Source organism: Hylobates moloch, unplaced genomic scaffold, assembly GCF_009828535.3.
Source record: "Hylobates moloch isolate HMO894 unplaced genomic scaffold, HMol_V3 SCAFFOLD_5, whole genome shotgun sequence".
NCBI classification, from domain to species: domain Eukaryota; kingdom Metazoa; phylum Chordata; class Mammalia; order Primates; family Hylobatidae; genus Hylobates; species Hylobates moloch.
The window spans coordinates 100,735,318-100,758,134 of record NW_026652280.1 but is presented as its reverse complement, the minus strand read 5'-3'; the positions used below and the strand labels follow the sequence as shown (position 1 = coordinate 100,758,134).

At 50.1% G+C, this 22,817-nt stretch overlaps 2 protein-coding genes across 9 annotated transcripts in view; one reads left to right on the top strand and one right to left on the bottom strand.

Annotated features, from left to right (window-relative positions):
- Positions 1–7,905, top strand: part of TDRD10 (tudor domain containing 10) — a 43,976-nt gene extending 36,071 nt beyond the window's left edge. For 7 of the 8 annotated variants that reach the window (XM_058439237.1, XM_032154431.2, XM_058439235.1 and 4 more), the window contains 6 exons: positions 1,724–1,766; positions 2,436–2,526; positions 3,663–3,810; positions 4,073–4,218; positions 4,495–4,649; positions 7,166–7,314. In XM_058439237.1, the coding sequence (XP_058295220.1) occupies positions 1,724–1,766; positions 2,436–2,526; positions 3,663–3,810; positions 4,073–4,218; positions 4,495–4,649; positions 7,166–7,314 (732 nt within the window). Of the gene's footprint in view, positions 1–1,723; positions 1,767–2,435; positions 2,527–3,662; positions 3,811–4,072; positions 4,219–4,494; positions 4,650–7,165; positions 7,315–7,434 lie in introns of those variants that run through there. The other variant, XM_058439233.1, reaches the window with a different exon arrangement.
- A 1,849-nt stretch (positions 7,906–9,754) lies between these two features.
- Positions 9,755–18,609, bottom strand: UBE2Q1 (ubiquitin conjugating enzyme E2 Q1). Its single transcript, XM_032154430.2, has 13 exons — positions 18,156–18,609; positions 15,812–15,916; positions 15,350–15,454; positions 14,654–14,704; positions 12,806–12,946; positions 12,510–12,594; positions 12,178–12,238; positions 11,867–11,957; positions 11,696–11,754; positions 11,546–11,594; positions 11,172–11,267; positions 10,713–10,779; positions 9,755–10,239 (listed from the first exon to the last, which is right to left on the bottom strand). Exons 1-13 carry the CDS (start codon positions 18,480–18,482, stop codon positions 10,208–10,210), a joined length of 1,269 nt encoding a protein of 422 aa, XP_032010321.1. The 5' UTR covers positions 18,483–18,609; the 3' UTR covers positions 9,755–10,207.
- Positions 18,610–22,817: the final 4,208 nt, after the last annotated feature.

Genomic DNA, 22,817 nt, shown 5'->3' with positions numbered 1-22,817 from the left:
AGCTTGGCTTGCTGATGAATTTGACGGAGGGAACTTGGGAGAGAGAACTTGGGTGAACTGCTCTGTAGATAGTGATGCGGTAGGCTGAGCACAGTGGCTCATGCCTGGAATCCCAGCACTCTGGAAGGCTGAGGCAGGCGGATCGCTTGAGCCCAGGAGTTCAAGACCAGCCTGGGCAACATGGTGAAACCCCATCTCTCCAAAAAAAAAAAGAAAAAAAGATGCCGTTCACTCAAACGGAGAAAGCTAGGCTGGGGAGGGTCTGCTTTATTTGTTCGTGATTGCAGGCTCCTTGGGCGGTTCTGTTGCAGACATGCTAAGTCTGTGTACCTCTTCACTGTCCTGTCAAGTGGACATCACATGTGAGTGGAATTCCAGAGAATGATGAGGGCTGGGGCTGCAGCTTTGAGAGTCCGTGGTACATTGTTCATACCTAAAACCGTTGCACTGGAGATGGCCTTGGAGAGAAGGTGGATGGGGAGAGGACAAGTCCTGGGATGTGCCAGTGTTGAGCAGTTGAACTGGGAAGGCCAGCCAGGGAAAGAGAAGGAGAACCAGATACATGTGATGCCAAGAGATGCGTTTCTGCAAAGAGGGAGCAGAGAGAATACTGCAGGTGGATTCAGAACAGGGAAGTGACCGTTGGATTTGGCAGCCTGACAGTTCGTGCTGACTTTGTGCAGGGCCATTTCAGGGAAGCCTGAGAGGAGACGTGAGTGTGGAGGTAAACTGTTGCACAGAGACTGTGAAACTGTGGAGTTGCAGTGAGAGGAGCACAGAAGCAGGAATTGGAGGAGCTGTGAGGTCAGTCAGGGTCTTTCCAAATGGGTGTCAGAGCCTGCTTGTTTCCTGTGGAAAAGGCTCACACAGGAGGGAGACAGTGCTGGAGGAGCAGCAGGGTGGGTCTGCAGGGTGAGGGCTTGAGCCAGAGCGGGAGGGAGCAGGTCCATGCAGGGGAGGGATGGTGGGGAGGGCAGGAGCGCGAGAGGGGTTGGTGGTGGGGGTGGGGAGAAGAGGGCGTCCTGTCTCATTGCTTTCTGTTTGCCCTCTGATGAAGAGGCAAGTTAATGGGCGGGGTTTGTGGGCGTTTTGAAGAAAGGAGAGGACGTGAGGTCCTTTGGAGAGAAGGAAAGTCAAGGCGCGTGGGTGGCGGTGGTAGTAGGATGGAAAGGCCTGGATGCAGGGCAGTGGGCAGGGGGATAGATACTTGGGTTTCCCCAGGGTTGGGGGTTTTTCAGGTGAGAACAGTGGAGAGAGGGAGACCAGCGTGGGTTGGGGGCTGCAAGGCTGTGGGGAGTGGCAGGGCACCCAGGCCTTTCTGTCGCCACCCAGCCCTGCATCAGTGTGACTGCTACCTCTTCTTTTCCTCCCTGCAGGCAGTGCCAGCAGGGCACCAGGCTAAGCGTCCTGGTGGTGCTTTCTGCTGCTGTCTGGGGAAGGCTGCTGGGCAGCTCGTTCTGTGACTGTAACTCCGGATGAGTGCTGCCTGGCAGCAGCCCTGCTCCCTGCCTTCCCTGCTTCTGATTGTCTTTTCTTTGGGTTGGCTCAGGATGCCGTGAGGATGGAGAAGGTGGATGGATGTCTCAGAAGTCAGCTCTAAAGTTGGAGTCAGAACAGGGGCTGCCAATGCTCTGTCTCCCGGTCTACCTGGAGTGATTCAACATAGAAATCAATAAAACAAATGCCACCATGGCTGAGTGAGACCTTTCATTTTTCTTCCCAGGTGTTGGAGAAGGCTTCTGGTGAAGGATTTGGCAAAACCGCCGGTGAGATTCTGCACTGCCATCCGTTCCCAGGATGTGGCTTTGCAGCTCCTAATGGACCTCTTCCAGCCCCTTCTGCAGCCTCCCTTCCAGCTCAGTCCCCTGATGACCCTTAGTGTATAAATTTCCCTTTTCCCTTTCTTCCTCTAGGATGCTTGCTTGCTTGCATTTTTTCTTTGAGACAAGATCTCCCTCTGTCACCCAGGTTATAGTGCAGTGGCATGGTCATAGCTCACTGCAGCCTCAAACTCCTGGGCTCAAGCCATCCTCCCTCCTCAGCCTCCACAGTAGCTAGGACTATAGGTGTGCATCACCATGCCTGGCTAATTGTTAAAATTTTTTGTGAGATGGAGTCTTGCTATGTTGCCTAGGCTGGTCTTAAACTCCTTGCCTTAAGTGATCCTTCCACCTCAGCCTCCCAAAGTGCTGGGATTACAGGTGCAAGCCACCATACCCAGCCCTAGGATGCTTTCTTAATTAAAGAATATTATCCGACTGACCCTTCCCACCCAGATGAGAATCTAGAGACTGAGAAGTTGGGGGGGGGGGTGCAGCTTCTTGGTCCATTTTATGCTTCCTTGGAGGGCAGGGCCAAGGTCTCTTTTGGGTTAGGGGAGCAATTCCTCTCTGGGTAGTTCTGGTGCCTCCGGGACTTAGTCTTCTGCTTTCTAGCTATTATACAGCTCGCTCCTAAAGCTCCTGTTGACCTGTGTGAGACAGAGAAACTGAGGGCAGCCGTCTTTGCAGTCCCCTTGGAAATGAGGTGAGCAACGTATAGAAAGACCACCAGGGCAAATGGCAATTACAGACATCCTCTGTCCCCCAGAGAGTGGGGACAAAGATAGTACTGGGGTGGGGGATAGTTTTTGGGAACTCCTGTGTCACACCCAGGCTGTAAGGCTGTGACCCACACTGACTTAGAAAATCAGCTTCCCAGCCGGGCGCAGTGGCTCATGCCTGTAATCCCAGCGCTTTGGAAGGCCAAAGTGGGTGGATCATTTGAGGTCAGGAGTTCAAGACCAGCCTGGCCAACATGGCGAAACCCCATCTCTACTAAAAATACAAGAATTAGCCGGGCATGGTGGTGGGCATCTGTAGTCCCAGCTACTCGAGAGGCTGAGGCAGGAGAATCGCTTGAACCCAGGAGGTAGAGGTTGCAGTGAGCCGAGATTGTGCCACTGCAGTCCAGCCTGAGCGACAGAGTGAGACTCTATCTCAAAATAAATAAATAAATAAATAAAACAAAATAATAAAATCAGCTTCCACTTATGTACAGCAAAGGCCTGTAACCGTCCCCTGCCCTGGATGCCATGAGATCATTATGCCCACCATGTCCCCTGCTTTGCTTTAACAGCGGATACTGTTGTTAATGTCAGGAGTGCCAGAATACTCAGTTTGACTTGAAATGCTGTAGGGTCTGTGGCTTTGTTTTTGTCACTAGCCACGTGTGGTTTAGGCAGGTGATTGAGTTTGTGGAGCAGCAGGGTGACATTTGGAATGTGCGTAGACGCAGGGGAGGAGCAGCTTTGGGATGGAAGGCATATCCTGCTTGGTGGACAGTCCACACCTGCATCATTTAGAGGCTCGTGAATCACTTAGGAGGCCCCAAATCTACCCATTGAGGACTTTTGTCCACCTCTCTCGGAGTTTCTCAATGTGTTTTTGTTTCCCTCTGCTGCTTCCTTTTCCTGAACTCTTCAGCCCCTACGCCCCCAGAATGGCCCTTCCTTTCCTCTGCCGTGGACTGGGATTACTTGGGAACTGGCTTTAGCTCCCAACCTAGAGGGGGTGGGCACAGCCCTTCTGCTTAGGGGACTCATCCCCCAGGCAGTTCAGCCTCCTGCAGGACAGGCGTTGGTCCAGTCGTTCCTTTCCTTGCTCCCCTTGCTCTTCCCGCAGAGGGTCCTTCCTGGTGCTGCTCCTGAGGGAATGCTTCCGAGACCTGAGCTGGCTGGCACTCATTCACAGCGTCCGTGGGGAGGCAGGGCTGCTGGTGACCAGTATCGTCCCGAAGACCCCGTTTTTCTGGGCCATGCACATCACTGAGGTATGGACTGGTTGTTGGCCCCCTCAGGCTCCTGTGCCTTCCTGCGTGGCCTCCCTAGGGTGGGCATGGTGACGGGGCCAGTCAGTGGTGGAGATGCAGGGTAACTACAGTCTGATCCCCGGGTTCAGTCTCATTCTCTCTCCCACCTCGTACCTGATGGCCTTGGGACAGATTAGTGGTTCTAATGTAACAGGTGACATCTACAGAGGCAGATTTGTAATGCAGTGCAGGCAGTGGGGCCGTTGCATTTTGCACCCCACAGGCTCTGCACCAGAACATGCAGGCGCTGTTTAGCACCCTGGCTCAGGCGGAGGAGCAGCAGCCTTACCTGGAGGGCTCCGCCGTTAAGCGCGGGACTCGCTGTCTGGCAGAGTACCACCTGGGGGATTATGGACACGCTTGGAACAGGTGTGTGCCTGGGCAGGGGTAGAGGCTATGAGAGAGACGTGCAGGGAAAATGCTCCCTTCTTGCATTCTCTTTGTTTGGGCTCTGTTTTTTTTCCCTGTGGCTTCTTCTCTCAAAATCATCTTTATCATTATTTCCTCACTCAAGGATTGCGGAGAAACAGAGCAAACTCGCTCTTCCTCCCTCCTACCTCCACTTTCACATCCGCTTTGTTGAGGACTGCTGTGCAGGTACTAGGCAGAATGATTTTCCTCTGTCTTTCTTCTTTCCTCTGCCAGGTGTTGGGTGCTGGACAGGGTGGACACCTGGGCTGTGGTCATGTTCATTGATTTTGGACAGTTGGCCACCATCCCTGTGCAGTCTCTGCGCAGCCTAGACAGTGACGACTTCTGGACCATCCCACCCCTGACTCAGCCATTCATGCTGGAGAAAGGTGAGACATCTACCTTCCTCCTGAGGGTTTCAGGGACAGGAGAAGCCATGGTTGCTTCTGGGACTTGAGCGGGAAACAGCATAGTGGGCGGCCAAGGTGCTTCAGTCTCTCTTTCCACCCAACCCCAGTTTTCAGCATCTGACCCTGGCAAAGCTGCCTCTCAAGTGTTGGTTTTCATGCCTGGGATCTGGAGCCCAAGATCCCAAGAGGGACCTCAGATGCTGCCCAAAGGCTGAGTTCTCTGGAAGGGGAGAGAAGAGGGCAGATTTCCCACCCCTGCTTCCACCAGAGCTGCTCAGCTTTCATCTGTTTTACATACTTTGTGTGTTGCTTCAGATTTCACTGGAAAAGGATTCTGCTGTAGAAGAAAACTAGCACTTGAATGCCAATGCTAGAGGCCAGAGCACAGCACTTAGTACTGCACTCTCCTAATGTGGTTCATTTAGCCTCAGACCGCTGTGGGTTTCTCCATAGGTGGAAATGAAGAGGCCCCTTCTCAAGATCGAAGTTAGGTGAAATGTAAAAGGATGAAAGAATGTTTTAGGGGGCAGTCAGGAGAAGTGGAGGTGAAGAAGCATACACACACATACACAGGAAGTAAGATGGAAAAGTTTTATTAAAAAAAATTTTTTTTCAAAGGCAGGTTCTCACTCTGTTGCCCATGCTGGAGTGCAGTGGCATAATCATAACTCATTGCAGCCTCAAACTCCTGAGCTCAAGCGATCCTTCCACCTTGGCCTCTCAAAGTGCTGGGATGACAGGCATAAGCTGCTGCACTTAGCTGAGATGGAAACATTTTACAGACAAACTAAGTCTTTTTTTTTTTTTGAGATGGAGTCTCGTTCTGTCACCCAGGCTGGAGTGCAGAGGCGCAATCTCGGCTCACTGCAACCTCCGCCTCCCAGGTTCACACAATTCTTCCGCCTCAGCCTCCCAATTACAGGCACATACCACCACACCTGGCTAATTTTTTTTTTTTTTTTTTTTTTTTTTTAGTAGAGATAGGGTTTCACTATGTTGGCCAGACTGGTCTCGAACTCCTGACCTCGTGATCCGCCCCCCCTTGGCCTCCCAAAGTGCTGGGATTACAGGTGTGAGCCACTGCCCGGCCCTCAGACAAACTTAAGTCTTGGGATGGAGTCTCGCTCTGTCGCCCAGGCTGGAGTGCAGTGGCGCGATCTCAGCTCACTGCAACCTCCGCCTCCCGGGATCAAGCGATTCTCCTGCCTCGGCCTCCTGAGTAGCTGGGATTACAGGCATGCACCACCACGCCTGGCTAATTTTTCTATTTTTAATAGCGATGGAGTTTCACTGTGTTGGTCAGGCTGGTCTTGAACTCCTGACCTCGTGATCTGCCCGCCTTGGCCTCCCAAAGTCTTGGGATTACAGGTGCGAGCCACTGCACCAGGCCAAAATATATATATATAATATATATATATAATATATCATATATATTATACAATATATATCATTTAATATATATCATATATTATACAATATATCATATCATATAATATATATCATATATTATACGATATATCATATAATATATATCATATATTATACGATATATCATATAATATATATCATATTATATGATATATTATATATATATTTAAAGATGGAAAGGCATCTCCCAATTGTGCAGGGCCAAGGCTTCCTGGGAGGCTGGTGGGGCTTGTGCCCAGTGGGCAGGGAGCACCACCCAGAGGTTGTCTTGGGTCATTGCATGAAGAGGGTCCCTGCTGCCCAGGCTGGGAATAGCCAGGCATCAGGAGCTTCTTCAAGTGACCCAGGGAAGAGGAGCTTCCTGTTTCAAAGTGCAGCTCCCAGCCTGTCAGAAGGGCCAGAGTCCCCAACCCAGAGATAAGTCAGACAAGCGTCAGTTTTCCTCGCTTTATGGATGAGGAAAATACGGCTCTGAAAAGTGAATGAACTCATACTTAATAGCAAGAAAATGGCATAGCTGGGGAGGAAACCTAGGTCTGACTCTTAGTGATTCAGTGTCATACATACAAACAGTCCCAGAGTTTGGGGACTCTGGTGGGATGGTGGGAGTTGCGTGAGGGACGACATCCTGGGGAAAGGGGGGTTTTTGATGAGCCCCCTGCCTGGTTCCAGCATGTAAGAGTGCTTGCGTCTCATGGTGAAACCCTCTCTGGTTTCAACCTTCTTCTATCCAGCCGGAACTCTCAGAGCAGAGTTCAGTGAACATGATTTTCTGTCCCCAGTAGAATTTCTCATTAAAAATCTCAGATCCCTGTAATTATTTTAACAAGTGCCTCCTCCCTTTATCTGCTGTTATTTTGCCCTCCCCCTATGCTACCTTTTCAGCATTTATCATCTCATTTGATCCTGGCAGCAGGGATTTAGCAGGAACTAGCAGAGACTTGCTGGTTGGAGCTGGTTGGCAGCCAGAGCACTTTCCCTGCAGCCCCCGCCTTTTGCTTCCCTCCTTTGCTCCTCCTGCCCAACCCCATGCCACTGAGGTTTTGTTGTTGTGTCTTGTTTTGCAGACATTTTGAGTTCGTATGAGGTTGTCCATCGAATCCTCAAAGGGAAAATCACTGGTGCTTTGAACTCGGAGGTAACTGCCCCTGCATCTAACTTGGCTGTTGTCCCTCCACTCCTGCCCTTAGGGTCTCTGCAGCAGGCTGCTGCCTAGGCCTGGACACAATATTTACCTGGCATTCTTTTAGATCAAACGAACTGGTTATCTGAGGGGCTGGGTGAACTGGCTGCAGTGGGCCTTCCTTCCCACCAAGGCTTTGTCTCTCTCTTTCAGTCGCACATCCTAAAGTTTGAAGAGTCTAAATAATGGGGCTTCCCTCAGCATGTTCCCTCTCCTGTTTGCCACGGATCCAGAGGCCACCTGCCCTGTCTTCTCGTACCCCTTTCACTCTTGAGGCCTGGGAGGTGAAAAAGGCCAGACTGTGCCCAGGATTTATTTCCATTTTGCTTTTACTCCCAGCTTCCCTCTCAAAAGAGAGTGAAGTCTCATTTGTCATGTGTCTTCAGTTCCCCAACTTGGCATGAACATTTGAACCAAACATAGGAAACTACCATTAGGCTGAAAGCCTGAGGCAGCTGGGATGGTCTTTCTTGTGTCTTTTCTTTGCACCCCAGAGCATGATATAAGTGGTCCTAACAGATTCTGGATAATGGAGAAGCCCTCTGCTAGTTTTCCTGGCATTCCATGTAGAATAGGTAGAGAATATTTAACCAATGAGCAAATAAATGTTGGCATGTTTCATGAGTTTGGAGTGATTGATACTTCTTTCCAGCCACCCTTCCACTGCCCTGCCGTGCCCTCTAAAAAAACTGCTGCAGTGAGCTTAGAGCCTGCCAGTGTGGGCTCTGGGCCATGCAAACCCTGCCTGGGATATAGATACATGTTTGTTTGAAGTGTAGGGGAACGACCTAAGAGTTAGTTTCATTTCTCCTTGCCTTCTAAGTGGAGAGAAGAAAATTGTTTCATGATGATATGGCCTTGATTCTTTTTTATACTTTGTACTTTATTAGAACCCTAAACTTACTTAAGGTCATAAAAGGGAGTGCTGGGTTTGGCAAGAAAAATGGAGGATTCTCTTAGAGTTGGTGTTATGCAACTCAGAGGGGCAGGCATTTCCCTCTATGTCAAGTGAACATGAACCCCACTGTTTCTTCGAATAATTCTATTAGAGCCAAACTATTTAAATAATTTTATTTGTTTCATCCTTTGGTAGATGATGAGAAAAATACATTACAAAATACATTATACAGAAGACAGCTCACAGTACACATTACTAAAAACACAATCTACATTCCAGCCAGGGCTGGTGGTAAGTTCAGAAGAAAGCCACAGAGGCCTTGAAAACCAGATTTCAGCTCTATGGAATGAATTTTCCCCTTATGTCCCGTCTTTATCTCAACCTCAGCATATGTTTTATTAGCACCCCTAATTAGGTGGGTGTGGGTAGAATTAGAGCAGCATTGAGTGGGACTGGTGGACTCTCCATCCACCTAAAGCAGCAAACATTAAAAGTCCCTCAAAAGAAAAGGGGTGGGGGAGGGGAAAGAATGGCCAATGTGAAAATTGCTGTGTCTCAAAGCATTACAGAACTGCTTTAGCATCCTACAGTTCCCAGGCAGTTGTCCCTAGTCTGGGTTTTCTGAGACTTGGGTCTTCACTTGGCCATCCTTGGTCTCTGTCATTTCACTCTTAATGAAGAGCTGCTGGCATTGTAGGTCCTAAGAGGCTGTCTGAATCCCAGAGCAAGCTTACAGACAAAGAGATGCAGGCAGCACCCGCTAGATGCAAAGTCATGCCCAAACTTTTACAACAGCAAGTACATACAACACAGCACTGACAGTTCCATCTCAGTACAGACTCCCCACCTCATCTTCCCTCCCTGGCAGTTCCTGAACCTGGGGTAAGGACACAGATGTATAGAACAACCCCCCTTAAAATGCTAACTCTTTCTAGTAGGACCCACCTTGGGGGAGTGGCTTGAAAGAATCCATAATTTCCCAAGCCAAACAACTTCAGAGCTACGCCAGTTCTTTTTGATAAAGCCAAATGAAGCAAGAGAGGGAGGTGAGCAGAGCTTACCAATGATCACCATCCGGTGTTGGTTAGAAGCCACTTTCCAGGAGAGGAACCAATGAACAGCGAAGAGTTGCAGCCACACAGCTGAGATCAGAAAAGACCACATACACACTTGGAGACTGTATCCCCATCCCCACTCAATTCATTCAAAAGGAATTCTACGAAGCAGCCTCTTGAGCCTCATTTTCTTTTTCTTAGAAATTTGAAAACATCAGTGACTAGAAAAGTAGTCCTAAGAATTAACACCATCGTTTCAGCCTACCACATTGTAGTTTGGCAGGCCAGGCTCTGCATTCCAAGGGGGCAAGTGCTGGTTGCTCCAGAGGCCTTGAGGAGAAATCTAGGGACGGACCAGGTGTGTGCTTCAGCTCCATGTTTCTCTTGCTTTAGCAGCAAAACGCAGCCTCTCATCTCTACCAAAGCAACAGTGGACTCGTACCCCTCCCCACCTCCCAAGTAGTTCAGGGGATGGGGTGGGATGTGCGAATAAAAATAAAGATGAGTCAAGACCAGCATCTTCAAATTAACAAACTGTAATTGTTTTCCCAAAGATACATTTTTTCATACACATCCATCATACACTGTAACCAAAAAAAGCAGTGTACATGAAATAAGAGAAAATAAATTAAAAATCCATAGCATAGGTAAGGAGGCTCTAGTCTGGAGCACAGCTGAGTTTCCAGCAATATAAGGAGGCTCGAAAGTTTCTTTTATAAGAATGCCTGCTAGCAAGGGTTCCAGCAAGGTGGTTGGTTGGTCTGTAAGTCAGTCTTGAGTACTTGAAACAGTTCTGTGTTTGTTTTTTTCCTTAGCGTTTAGAATAGCCATCATTGTCCTGCAATAGGCAGAGCTATCACGTCCAGGAAAAATGAGGGAGGGAACCACAGAGGCAGCGTGAGATCCAAATACAGCATTCAAAGGTAATTGGTCCAGTGGTGCCTGGGGAGGGAGGAAGGGTGATACTCCAGGGTTAGCCGTCTTCCTTTGGGGGTGTGTACCAGCCTGCAAAGAAATGGAATGGTCAGTGAGGTGGAGGTTCAGGCCCACCCTCCCTGTCCTGCCCCAATCCCTGAAGATGTCTCCAGTGTCAGAGGTAAGAGGGTATTGGGGAGGGCTATGCTATGTGGGGAGAGGTGTATGGGAAGCTGAGAGCCTGCATACCTGGAGATGAGAAAGAAAGGGGAATGATGTGCCCAACCTGAGATGATGGGAGAGTTAGATGAGCTTTTTCAAAAGGTGGTTGAGAAGGGGGTAGCACCAAGTTTATCGGTGATATGATCATTTTGGTGTGTTTCTGGAAGAGGTTCTGAATGTTGGCCACCGCCAGTCCCTCCTGGGAGAACTGGGGCAGGTGCTGTGCTAATAATGGGTGGTTGAGTATCAGAAACCAAAAGAAGGGGTTCTTGCTCTGTGGCTGGAAGTGAAAACCTGGATGTGGCAAGTGTCCGAATCTCCAGTCCTGGCTCCAGCCTCACCGTTTTTTTCGTGGATCTGCACCAAGGACTTGTAGGACTGCTGTGCTCTTGTCAGACTGTACTGAGACTGGGGAGAAGAAGCCACCAGATCAGGCCATTGCTAGCTGTGGCCTTACTGCCCCTCACCTTCTGCAGGCTGTCACCCAGAGACCCCGGAGTCCCAGCTCCCAGCACTGTGGTCTAGTAAAACACTAAGTACCCTCCACCTGCGAGGTCCCTTGGGGGCATAATCCCATAGTCTTCCTTTTCCAGACCCGCAACCTCCCAAAAGTCCTAGGGGTGCCCCTAGGGGCCAAGGCACAGTTGTTCCATTGTGGGCACCCTAGGCCCTCTCATCCAATGCCACCAGCCCAGGGGCCTTATGCTCATTCCTCTAAAGAAGGCAGCCTTGGCCTGCTAGTGGCCCCAAGTGTACTTGGCTCCACCCAGCCCCGCCGGCCCCAGGGCCAGGATCCTTACTTTGTTGGCTCCAAACTGCACTCGTGCTTTCCCCTTCACCAGTGTGGCACTGATCTGCATGATCACTGACTCTATGGAGTAGGCACTGCTCCAGCCCTGGGTGAAGGGAGGGACAAGGCAAGCAGGTCCGGATGGAGCTTCCAGAGAAGCCTCATGCTTGTCCTCTGGGCAATCAGCTGTGTCTATAGGAGGGCCCTTGCCCTTTGCCCCCAGCACTGCCACCACCTGTCTGTCTAGGTCAGTGGGTGCAGACCCAGCCCAGCAGAATGAAAGTGCCACATCATGTCTATCACCCAGCCCGCAGGGGTGTGTGCTGTAAAGCTCAGACAATCCCCGCCCAGGCCGGCCTGGCCAAGGAGGAGAGACAGGCTCACCTGTTTGGTGAGAAGTTCCATGCAGATGGCCCCTCCGCCCAGAACATACCTGCATGAGAAAGGTTAGTCAGCTGTGCCTGACAAAAGCTCCAAGTCTCTTCCCCGCCCTCTGCCAGAGGAGATGCCCTCTTCCGCATGCCAGCCACTCACCCTCCAGAGAGGACTGGAGACACAACCCTGACAAATGGTGGGTCAAAGGGAAAGTTATCCTGAGAGAGAGAGAGACGACAATCAGGGGAGGGAGGCCAGCATCCTCCACAGGACTGTCAGGCAGACTGGGCAGCCTAGGCCAGAGGAGAGACTGGAAAAGAAAAGCCTTACTTTAAAGGAAAAGTTAAGTAGAATGAAGTCGGCTCCTTCTTTCTCTTTGAGGATCTGGAGATCGTTGTGCAAAGCGCTGTCCTGGTCAACTCTAAGAAGCAACAAGCCTGGGTTCAGATGCCTGGTTCCACCTCAGGAGCTTCATAAGGGCTCCCCTGCCCTGGCTGGCAGCAGACCACCAAACCACTGCCCACACCCGCTCCGGGACCCTGAATGAAAATGCTGGATGGGGCTTCCCTGGAGATCCCACCACAGTAGCCCCACTCACACTCCTCCTCAACTTCCTCTCCAATCCCAGAGTCCCCACTCACTTGAGGAGTTTGACATTCCAATCATACAGACTGTCATTCACGAGTTCGACTGCATAGTTTCCTGGAAGGAGGGAAAAGATAGGTGTTAGCAGGATGGTCCAGGTGGTGAGTGGTCTCTGATGCAGACCCCTTTCCCAGACTGAGAGAAAAAGATCAACAGCTCTAGGTTCACCACAGATGGACATGCAACCAAGCCACTGGCTTGAGCTGCTCCATTCTTGGCCTGAAAAGTTCATAAGCACTCCTGGACCCCAGAACCTCTTGGGCCCCTTGCCACCATACCCTTCTTTATGGGTGACTCTTGTGCAGGCCCCTCTCTGGGGCAAACTCACCGCCTTTGAAACTCTGTGATCGGTATATATCCCTGAGCTCCTTCATCAGCCGGTCAGTGGCCTGCACCGAGCCAGACACTGCACCCTGTGAGGGATGGATGACAGGAACATTCCTTGGTCGTGTGGTTTGTAAACACACGTTAGACCTTAGGGACAGTCTGACAGCTTGCCCAGGATTTAAGGAAGAATTAGGCACAAAAAAGGAGTCTGCTCTCCATACTGAGATGCGACGGCCTACTACTTCCCAGCCATTTCCCACCAACCCCTTCACCAGCCTCTCTCTAGAAGGCACGTACATTTAAGTAATCTTGCCTCTGGTTCTTTTTAATTTTCTCTAGGATGGCCAAGTTTTCTTTTCCAATGCCATCATCTTCAGATTTCTTGCCCTCAGCCGGCTCTTCCTCTTTCATTTCATAGTGATCCAAGTCTTCTGTGTCCTGGGGGAGGTGTGGGGTGGGAGTGAAAGGAAAAGGACAAAAACCAACACAGGTTAGAGAATGACCATCACCTTCCCAGTTCCATTTGGCGAAGAGCCAAAAGTTAAAGTGAGGCAGTCCACCTAGCAGTCTTATAAACGCAATGTGCTTCCTGTTTTTAGAACAATTTCCAGCCCCATTCCCTCCAATCTAAAGGATGAGGCAAATGTCTTCTTCAGCTCTCAAGCTACAGCAAGGACTTAGGAAGCGAGCAGAGCTGCAGCTGAGACCGAGGCAGGGACTTAGCCCTCGTTTCCTGGACTGACCCTGCTCCAACTGTTCCTAAAACTCCCTTGGCAGCAGAAACTCTTCCCTAATTCCTAGCAGAAATGACTTGGGCCTGACCCTGTGACTCAAAGCTCATGTTTCACCAGGTGACTATTGCACCCGGGAGTTCTCAGGGCTCCAAGCCTGAAGGCGAAACCTGGATCATTAAATCTCCTCTCCTCACTACAAATGCAGGGCATGAATCAGGTATGCAGAGACACCCACTGCCAGATGGGAAAGAGAAAGGCACCCACTGCCAGAGAGATATATGGAAGAGGTCAAGAACAGAATTAGCCCCTTATTCATCCTGCTGTAAGTGAGCAAGCAGCTAGCTCACTGAGCATAGGGGAGGAGGAGACCCTATCTAGGGTTCAACCCCTCAGCCAGATGTTGGGGGTGTGGCCCAGAGGGCTGTCCACTGTCTGGGAGGAGTAAATTTCATGTCGTCAACCCTTTGCCAGTCTCAAGAACCTTACAGCGTTATAGAACCTGAGATATTAATCTAATGCTACGAAACAAAAGTAATCAGAGTGATCTCCCCATTTCTGGCAGGACATACCTAATTATCACACCAGCAGGTAATGTCTACTGAGTGTTTTATTACATGCCACATTCTGTCCTAGGTGTCGCACATACTAGCTCATTTCATTCTTACCACCACCACTCATTATTCTATCATTATCCATTTTACAGATGCGGAAGCTGAGTCTAGTGAGGTCAATTATCATGCCCAAAGTCACAGAGCCCTTAGCAGAGCTAAGATTCAGTCAAGTTCTGTCTAGCTCTAAAGCTCAAATTCCTAACCATGATTTTATATTCTGTACAAGTAAGTTTTTAGAGAATATATCAGGTAGATTGTTTAGCACTTACCATGTATCGTCTGAAGCATTTTATATATAACACCTCATTTAATCTCAAGACAACCATATGTAGTAGGTATTATAATCCTACTTTATAGATAAGAAAACTGTAGCTTAGAGAGATTACATAAAATTCCTCAATTAGGATAGCTAGGATGCAAACACAGGTTTGTTGGGCTCCAAAGCCATTTGAAATTAACTTACCCAGTATTTGGTTTGAACTGCGTTGCACCTGTCTTCAGTGGTTGGATATGGGTGCCCTGTCTCCTCTACTACACTGGCTATTCCTCCGGGTTAGTAAATCTGTCTTTATTCCTTTGATATTTTTTTCTCTCCAGTTCTAGACTGAAGTTCTGGATATGGGTGATCAATTCCTTTGACATTTTTCTCTCTCCAGTTCTAGACTGGAGTTCTGGATATGGGTGATCAATTCCTTTGACATTTTTCTCTCTCCAGTTCTAGACTGGAATTCTGGATATGGGTACCAATACTGCTGACTGCAAGAGCTTCCAGCCAATGCCACCTCAGGGGGCAAGCCTACCTCAGGCATCTCCTCATCTTCATCTTCTGAAGACACGTCTTCCTGTGTGCACTGCAGCGGGGAGGGGAAAGATGGAGATCAGAGCCCCAGTGGCTTGCTAGAATGCAGCCTCCAACCTACTCCCCTGAGCCCCCAGGTCTGGAAGCTGTGCGCCTGCTTGTAATGCTGCCAGTCTCTCCACCAGCCAGATCTGAGTGGAAGCAACAGCCCAGGGAATGGCTTTGCTACCAGCCCATTATTTTTCGCCTATCACTGCCAAAGAATAAAAGAAAAGCAAAATGGCTGTCTCTGTCACCCACCTCACAAATCCTAGTTTAATTTTCCTAAGAACCCCTCCTTTACTTGATCTTCTTTAGACTGATATTGCATTCTTGGTTCTCAACAAGGGGCCTGGGTCCCCAGTGGCCACCAACTGTTATTGCTAAGATAATGGTAAAAATTCCCCCGCTCCCATTCAACATTTGGGATGCTGCCCATGAAAGTGAGTTTTGATATCAGAGATGAAGCTACCAGTGCCCCACTTAGCAAGAGAAGATTCCCATCTGGAGAAGAACGAGGGTGAGAGTCATAAGACGTGTATGTTTTTGGGAACCGGTGGGGATGGAGAGAAACTACTGCAGATTTGTCTCAATTATTTACTGAGTACTCTGTGGGGCAACTCTGCACAACAGGGCCTGAGGCTCCTCAGCTGCTCACCTGCTCTGCTGGCAAGGGTTGATCCAGCATCTCCACATCTGGATGCTGAGGGAGGTTATAGAGTTTACACAGGTCGGAGATGATCCTCTTCAGATGCTGCAATAGCTACAGGTAGGAGAGCACAGAGACATCAAATAGTCCTTCCCCACTCCAATCTGGATAAGTGCATGGATGAGCTCTTAGTTCAGGCCCCACACCAATAACTAGTTCTCTAAGCGTTATGGGCCATGTGGCTGTGGGAATGAGTCTCCTGATGGACCAATCCCACGGCCGATGCGGGGTCTCCCTCTGGCTTCAGTAAGCAACTCCCCTGAGAGGTCGTCCCCTAAATGTTTAGCTGTATACCATCCACTTTTCAGGATAGAAGCTTAATTCAGGATGGTATACATCCCTTTCACAGGATGCCTTTGTGGCATGGGCCTCATAGGAACAAAATGTACCCCTACCCTGTGGCCCCCTCACCAGAGTATTCCCTTTCTTTATGTCCACCAGCCTCTCCAAGACAGCAGCCAAGTTAGGGTCATCAGACTCCACCGACCAGATGGGGGGCACAGCAGGGTATGACTCCTGAAGAGAAAAGAGCAACAAGAGCAATCAAAATGGGTGACTGGGAAAAGCCAGATTTTGCCTGTCCTCTTCCCCCCAAGACTTCTAGCCCCTTTGCTTCCCACCCCCACCCCTTACCCCCTACACACACATAAAAGCCCAACTCAGGTCAGCATCTAACCAAGCAGCTTCACAACAAATTCTAAACTGGAAGAAAAACAGTCCCTGGGAGGACCCTTTCCAAGAAGCAGACTGGAACCTTTTCTTTCTTTCCTCGTGAGTGCAAACCAGGAAACCTAGCACAGCCAAACTTGGCTAACAGCGAAGGGGGACTCCTCATCTCCTGCACTGCCTATACAAGTTCTAGACTTCAAGTTCTCCCTGGACCCAGAACAGTCCTCCAAGCTTGCTTTTCAAACTCCAGAATCGGCTGAGGAAGGGATCACCTCATCACAATGACACTGAAGTGAAAAAAGCAGAGTTCAGTAAGGAAGAAGTATAAAAACTAGACTGTATCTCCAGAACCCAAGAGTAAAAGGATACTGGCAAAAATCTACCCACACCACTCTCAGAAGAGCCCCTTAAAGACCAATTCTCCCTACCTCCCTTGGGAACCTGCCGCCTTTTCAGTCCAGGCGTGGGCTGTAGGGCTCCACATGGCAGGCTGGTAGAAAAGAAGCCTACGCTACTGACATTCCCAGCATTCCTGAGCCACGGTGCCAAATGCAGCCTGACCAGACTCCCTCTCTGCCCAAACCAAGGGGTCTAGTTTAGGACAATTCTCCTTTATAGCCACGGGGAGTCTAGCTGAGGACCCCCTAAATTTAACTTCCTGCCAGGGACAAAAGCAGTAAATGGCCTCTGGCAACAGAGCAGCTGGATGGGGGCAAACCTACACTTAAGGAATTAGAAGCTTAATTCAGGAACAAAATTAACTCTTGAGGTTCCCACACAAGCCAGGGAAACCTTACCCACCTCTACTGGGTATCTTAGCATTGCCATGACTCTAATCCTCAATGCTGGAGAAAAAATAATTATCAAAGATGCCCAAGTCTTCACTTAACTAAGCCACTCCTAGTCCTTCAATTTTAACTTTCTAGCAGGAAAAAAGAAAGGAAATGAAAGAGAAATGGGACAAATGAGTTTTGGTGGGGCACCAATCAATCCAAACTGAGGCTTTACCTCACCAAACCTTAACTTGGTTTGATTGAGAAAACGGACAAAAACCACCAGTAAGTTGAATTCAGACCCCCAAGTAGCAGAGAATTCACAACTCTGCCTTTCCCCAGGCTACTCCGATTAGGTCTGCTAGCATTTCAGCTACTGCTCCGGTAGAGAGAATACCATCACAGCAGGTAACATCAACCAATATAAGTGCTATAGCATGCAGTACCAGACATTCCCAAATTAGCAGAAGCCAATTCTCTGTTCAAGGGATGTCTGAGGGTAGACCAGGCAGGAGACTTGTAAGGTGTATGCCTAGGATGGAATGACGCTCACAGGGGAGAAATGCAACTGTTACTGCTTAGAATAAATGTGGGTAGCCCTCGCACATCACATCACTACCATTACCAGGAAAAGCAACAACCCAGGGCAAATGGACATATCCACAGGAAACAGGGAGGGGAGTGGCAGAACTGCTACCAGCTGAGGCAAAAAGAGGAGAGTTAGAGGTTATACCAGAAAAAGAATCCAAAGGAGAGAAGGAAGAGGAGTCAATGAATTGCAAACTATCACTTGGTGAAGTTGAGAGAGCAAGAGGGGCTGCATGAGGGATGCCTAGGCGGGGATCCCACAGGTGGCAACCTCCTAAGTCAGAGGTACTAATGAGAAGGGGGCATCACTGAAATGTGCAGAGAGTTTCAGGCCAGGTCTTTGCAGTTAGGGTCAGTGCCGAGGCCTAAAACCTTGAAATAAGAGTGAGGGGAAGAAAGACGCATTCCTAGGTGGCAAGGTAAAGTTGTGGAGGAGTAGCCAAAAAGAGCCAAAATCATGAACCTTAGGATGTGGGTGGGTTCGTGGAAACGGGTAGTCTAGGCGCCATATGTCGGGGTGTCCCTCGCTATAGGGGTCAATGGTAGAGATTCTGGGTGCACTGCATAACCTCAAGCAGCAGAAACAAATGTAACCTGGAGAGAAACAGCTGAGCCCTGAGAGGGGCTTCGGCCTCCCAGGTCCTTCGAGAGCAAAAAGCTGGATGGAGTGATCCTGGGTCCCTGACAAGGGGCCCCCACAGAGGCGCACGCGAGGGGGTCCTCACCGTGATGTTGCAGTGGATGCGGACGGGATCCCCAGGCACCGACCCTCGTGAGGGGAGATGCGGTCCGGGCGCGGCCCCCGCCCCGGCCCCTCCGGCCCCAGCCAGCAGGAACTCGCAGCTCAGCTCGTCCAGGCAGGCGCTGGCAATGCGGAAGCGCTCGTGGCCGCGGTGGAAGATGGACTCGAGCAGCTTCAGCTCTCGCCTCAGGCAGGGCCCCGGCCCCGGGCCCCCCCCTGGGCCTCCCCCGGCCCCCGGCGCCGCCCCCTGGCCCCCCAGCTGCTGCCCCGGCCCCGGCTGCTGCTGCCCCTGCGGCTGCGGCTGCTGCATCCTCCGCTCCGCTCCGCTCCGGGGCCGGCGGGCCGGGAGCCTCCGGCCTCCGCTCCGGGCTCCGCCGCCGCCGCCGCCGCCGCGGTCCGCACTTCCTGATCCCCCCTTCGCCAAGATGGCGCCGCCGCCACCTCCGGGACAGGCCCCCCCCTCCGCTCGCTGGCCCCCCCAGCCGCCGGAAGCCGCGCGCCCCTCCTCCTCCTCCTCCTGGGCGGCCCCGCCTCCGTCCCCCTCACGTGACTTCCCTCCTCTGGCCTCCTCCACGTGATCTCTCCGTCTTTCCCGCCCCCTGGTTCTCGCCTGCCACCCTCCACATGTGACCCGGGGCCTGGGGCTTGCCTCTGTGAGCGCCTCAGTGCGTGTTTGCGTACGTCGTGCGTGCTTGCGCGCGACGCCCCTTCGCCTGTTCTCCCCTCTCACGTGACTCGGCGCCGCGTGCTCTCAGGGGCTACCCGCGCAGGACGCTGTTTCCTGCCTCGGGCCCCGCTTCCCCCGCCCCCGAGCCGTGGCGAGCGTGCCCGGTACTCCATGGACAGAAAAGAAAGAAGTGCGGTCTTCCCCGTGCAGGCTTTATCCTGCGCCCACATGCTGGTCTTCAGCGCAGGATCCGGGAGCCTCTGCTCCCCGTGGGGGGGTGGGCATGCGGTGTCTTCACACTGGGGTGTGTGGTCGGGGTAGGAGCCGGGAACCCGGAATGCAAGAGGCGTGGATTCTCGTCCCAGCCCTGGCTTTTATGGCGTTTTGTGACCTTGGGTTAACCACTTTCCCGCCGAGTCTCTGTTTCCTCGTCTGTACAATGGCTCTCATGAGGATGATGCCTGTTTTTCCTATTCCCAGGGAGGGATTCGATGCGAGGACACCATAAAATGAGGAATGATAATAGATCACTGCTGTGTTATGTACAAGTGTTAGTCAATATCAGGCCTTTCGCGCTTTTCAGATCCCATGGGTCTGGACGAGCTTAGGGGAAGGACAGCATGGGCTTCCTCTACGGAGTCATGGAAGGAGTGCTGACTCGGGTGGACCCCATTCCCCTTCCTAGGCCTAAATGGCTAACACCTTGTCGCAGTGGTCCTGGCAGCTGCCAGGAGTAGATAGTGCCCCCGGACCCTCGCTAGGTGGCACTATCACAAAAGACAAAGCTGGCTGAAGCTACAGAAATCCCGAGCTGGCGTTCGTTTTGCCAAGGGCAGGTGTTATTAGCCTGTGGTAAGGCCTGGTCAATTCTGTTGGGCCAACTCAGCCCTTAAACCACTGGTCAGATTGCCCCCTTTCTCTCCCACTTATACTAAAATGAGCTAGCCTTTGCGGAAGACTATTCAATTGCCTCTGCGGAGGCCTCCTTTGGTCAAGTTGGGATATGGATATTTAAAGATGATCACAGTCTGTTCCTGGTCTTCCTGGGGCCATTTATCTGGTTTGGGTAGCCTGAACAGTTTGCTACATGTTGACTTTGTGTCTGTGTGTGCAAGCTGATAGCATAAAAGGCTGTGGTAGGAATTCCTGTTTATTATTTCCTGAGCGAAAGTGTTTTGCAAATATTTATTTATTTATTTATTTATTTATTTTAAGACAGGGTCTTGCTCTCTCGCCCAGGCTGGAGTGCAGGGGCACAATCTCAGCTCACTGCAGCCTCGGGAGGCCTCAAGCTATCCTCCCACCGCAGCCTCCCAAGTAGCTGGGATTACAGGTGCATGCTACCACAGCCGGCTAATTTTCGTATTTTTTTGTAGAGAGGGATCTTGGCATGTTGCCCAGGCTGGTCTCAAACTCCTGGGCTCAAGTGATTTGCCCATCTCGGCCTCCCAAAGTGCTGGGATTACAGGTGTGAGCCACTGTACCCAGGTGCAAATATTTTTAAATCTCCCAACAACGTTGCAAGGTAAGTATTTTTACCCCTGTTTACAACTGGGGAAAAGGAGTGACTCTGCAAGGATATACAGTCTGTAAACAGAGTTCCTAGGCCTGTCTCCAAAGTCCATGCCCTTGTACCCCACTTTGCCTTTTTTAGTGTGTTGAACCCCAGCTCTGCCAACTACTAATGATGTGACTGTGGGGAAATTACTTAGCTTGTTTGTGCCTCAGTTTTCACACCTGTAAAATGGAGATCATAATAGTACCTACTTGTTAGGAGGATTATGTAAGAACACACATAAAATGCATAAAATATTGGCCATGGTAAGAACTCAAACATTTTTTTAAAAGTCGGGGCTCAGCATGGCTTGTGTCTAGTGAAAGAGAAGGGCAGGAGATGAGTCCAGTGAAGAAAGCAGGGGCTAGATTATGGAGACCACAGTACATTGTTTGGGTTTTATTCAAAGCACAGTGGGAAGCCCCTGGAGGATTTTAAGCAGGGAGTGGCATGAGCTGATTTAAAAATTTAAAAGATCGGCCAGGTGCGGTGGCTCACGCTGGTAATCCTAGCACTTTGGGAGGCTGAGGCGGGCGGATCACAAGGTCAGGAGATCTAGACCATCCTTACTAACTAGGTGAAATTTCGTCTGTACTAAACAAAACACAAAAAATTAGCCGGGCATGGTGGCAGGCGCCTGGAGTCCCAGGTACTCAGGAGGCTGAGGCAGGAGAATGGCATGAACCCGGGAGGCGGAGCTTGCAGTGAGCCGAGATCGCACCACTGCACTCCAGCCTGGGTGACAGAGGGAGACTCCGTCTCAAAAATAAAAACAAATTTAAAAGATCACTCTGGCTCTTCTGTGGAAAACGGATTGTAGGGATTTTTTTCCTCCAAAAAATCATTCATTACAGGTGCCCATATTTGGAGTAGAATGAGCAATCTTCTCCTTTGGCTTGCTCCCTGAGCATAGAATTCTGTCATTGACTCAACAAATAATGTCCTAAGCACTTGGTCTTTGCAGGAATTGTAGAGGGCACTGGGGATGCAGAGATAAAGAAGATAATGGCCCCTTTGAGAACGTGATTTGTGGTACAGAAGAGAGGCTCCTTACAGGACAGTTCCTACTCATTACTTTTGTCGTATTCTTGCTTCAGCCCTTAGGAGCACACAGTGATGGATGAAGTGGAGCCAGATCTCACTGACAGTAATACAATATGATGAACACAATAATAGGGATCAAGAAGGGGAAGGGCCTTGAAGGGTGATATTATTAATAGGATTAACTCCCAAAAAAGAATGTGAAAGTAAGAGTTTCTTAGGTGGAATGGGAGAACATTCTGAAAGAACTGGGCCCTAAAGTAGAAGGAAGTTGGGAAGAAAGGTCTAAAACAAAGAAAGAATGACTTAAGAAGGGGGCTGGTGCGGTGGCTCACGCCTGTAATCCCAGCACTGTGGGAGGCGGCCAAGGCAGGCAGATAACATGAGGTCAGGAGTTTGAGACCAGCCTGGCCAACATGGTGAAACCCCGTCTCTACTAAAAATACAAAAAGTAGCCGGGCGTGGTGGTGGGCACCTATAGTCTCAGCTACTCGGGAGCCTGAAGCTCGAAAAACACTTGAACCCAGGAGGCGGAAGTTGCAGCGAGCCAAGATGGTGCCACTGCACTCCAGCCAGGGTGACAGTGAGAGTCTGACTCAAATAAAAGGAAGGGAAAGAGACAAGGAGGGAGCTCAGCATAGGCAAGAGTTGCAGAGGTGTTGGTCATTGGTGCTGTCGCCTGAGATCCCAGGGTAACCCTGATTGCCTGGTAGTATCAATGCTTCTGAAAGTCAGTTTAGCAATTAATATTCAAAACACGTTAAAACTTTAACCCAGCAATTACACTTGGAAAGAAAAGGTACGTGCACAAATTTGCCTAAAAGGGAAAACTATGTAGCTATGAAAAATAGTTATCAAAAATACTTATTGGTATGGAGAGTTGTTTGAGAAATAGTAAATTTAAAAAGGTTAGACTGAAGTGAGCTGAAGATTTAAAAAATTTAAAAAGAAAGGTGGTTACAAAGCTATATTACAGTGTTCCACAGGCAAAGTCGATCTATGCTATTAGAAGACAGGACAGTAGTTATTTATTTTACCTTCAGTCATTTTTTTAAAATTGTGGCACACATAACATAAAATCTGCTACTTTGACTATTTTAAAGTGTACGACTCAGTGGCATTCAGTGCATTCACAAGTTGTATAACCATTACTACTGTCTAGTTCCAGGTAAGTAGTCACCACCCCCCATTCCTCCCTCCTCCCAAGGTGTTACTTTTTTTTTTTTTTTTTTTTTCCCCGAGATGGAGTCTCGCTCTGTCGCCCAGGCTAGAGTGCGATGGTGCCATCTTGGCTCACTGCAAGCTCCGCCTCCCGGGTTCACGCCATTCTCCTGCCTCAGCCGCCCGAGTAGCTGGAACTATGGGCGCCCGCCACCACGCCC

Coding starts and splice junctions, on each gene's coding strand:
- UBE2Q1 (XM_032154430.2), bottom strand. CDS start 18,482: ATGCAGCAGCCGCAGCCGCAGGGGCAGCAGCAGCCGGGGCCGGGGCAG. Junction 11,595..11,695: donor TCTCCAGTCCTCTCTGGAGG/GTGAGTGGCTGG, acceptor TTTCTCATGCAG/GTATGTTCTGGGCGGAGGGG. Junction 10,780..11,171: donor TGCAGTTTGGAGCCAACAAA/GTAAGGATCCTG, acceptor TCTTCTCCCCAG/TCTCAGTACAGTCTGACAAG.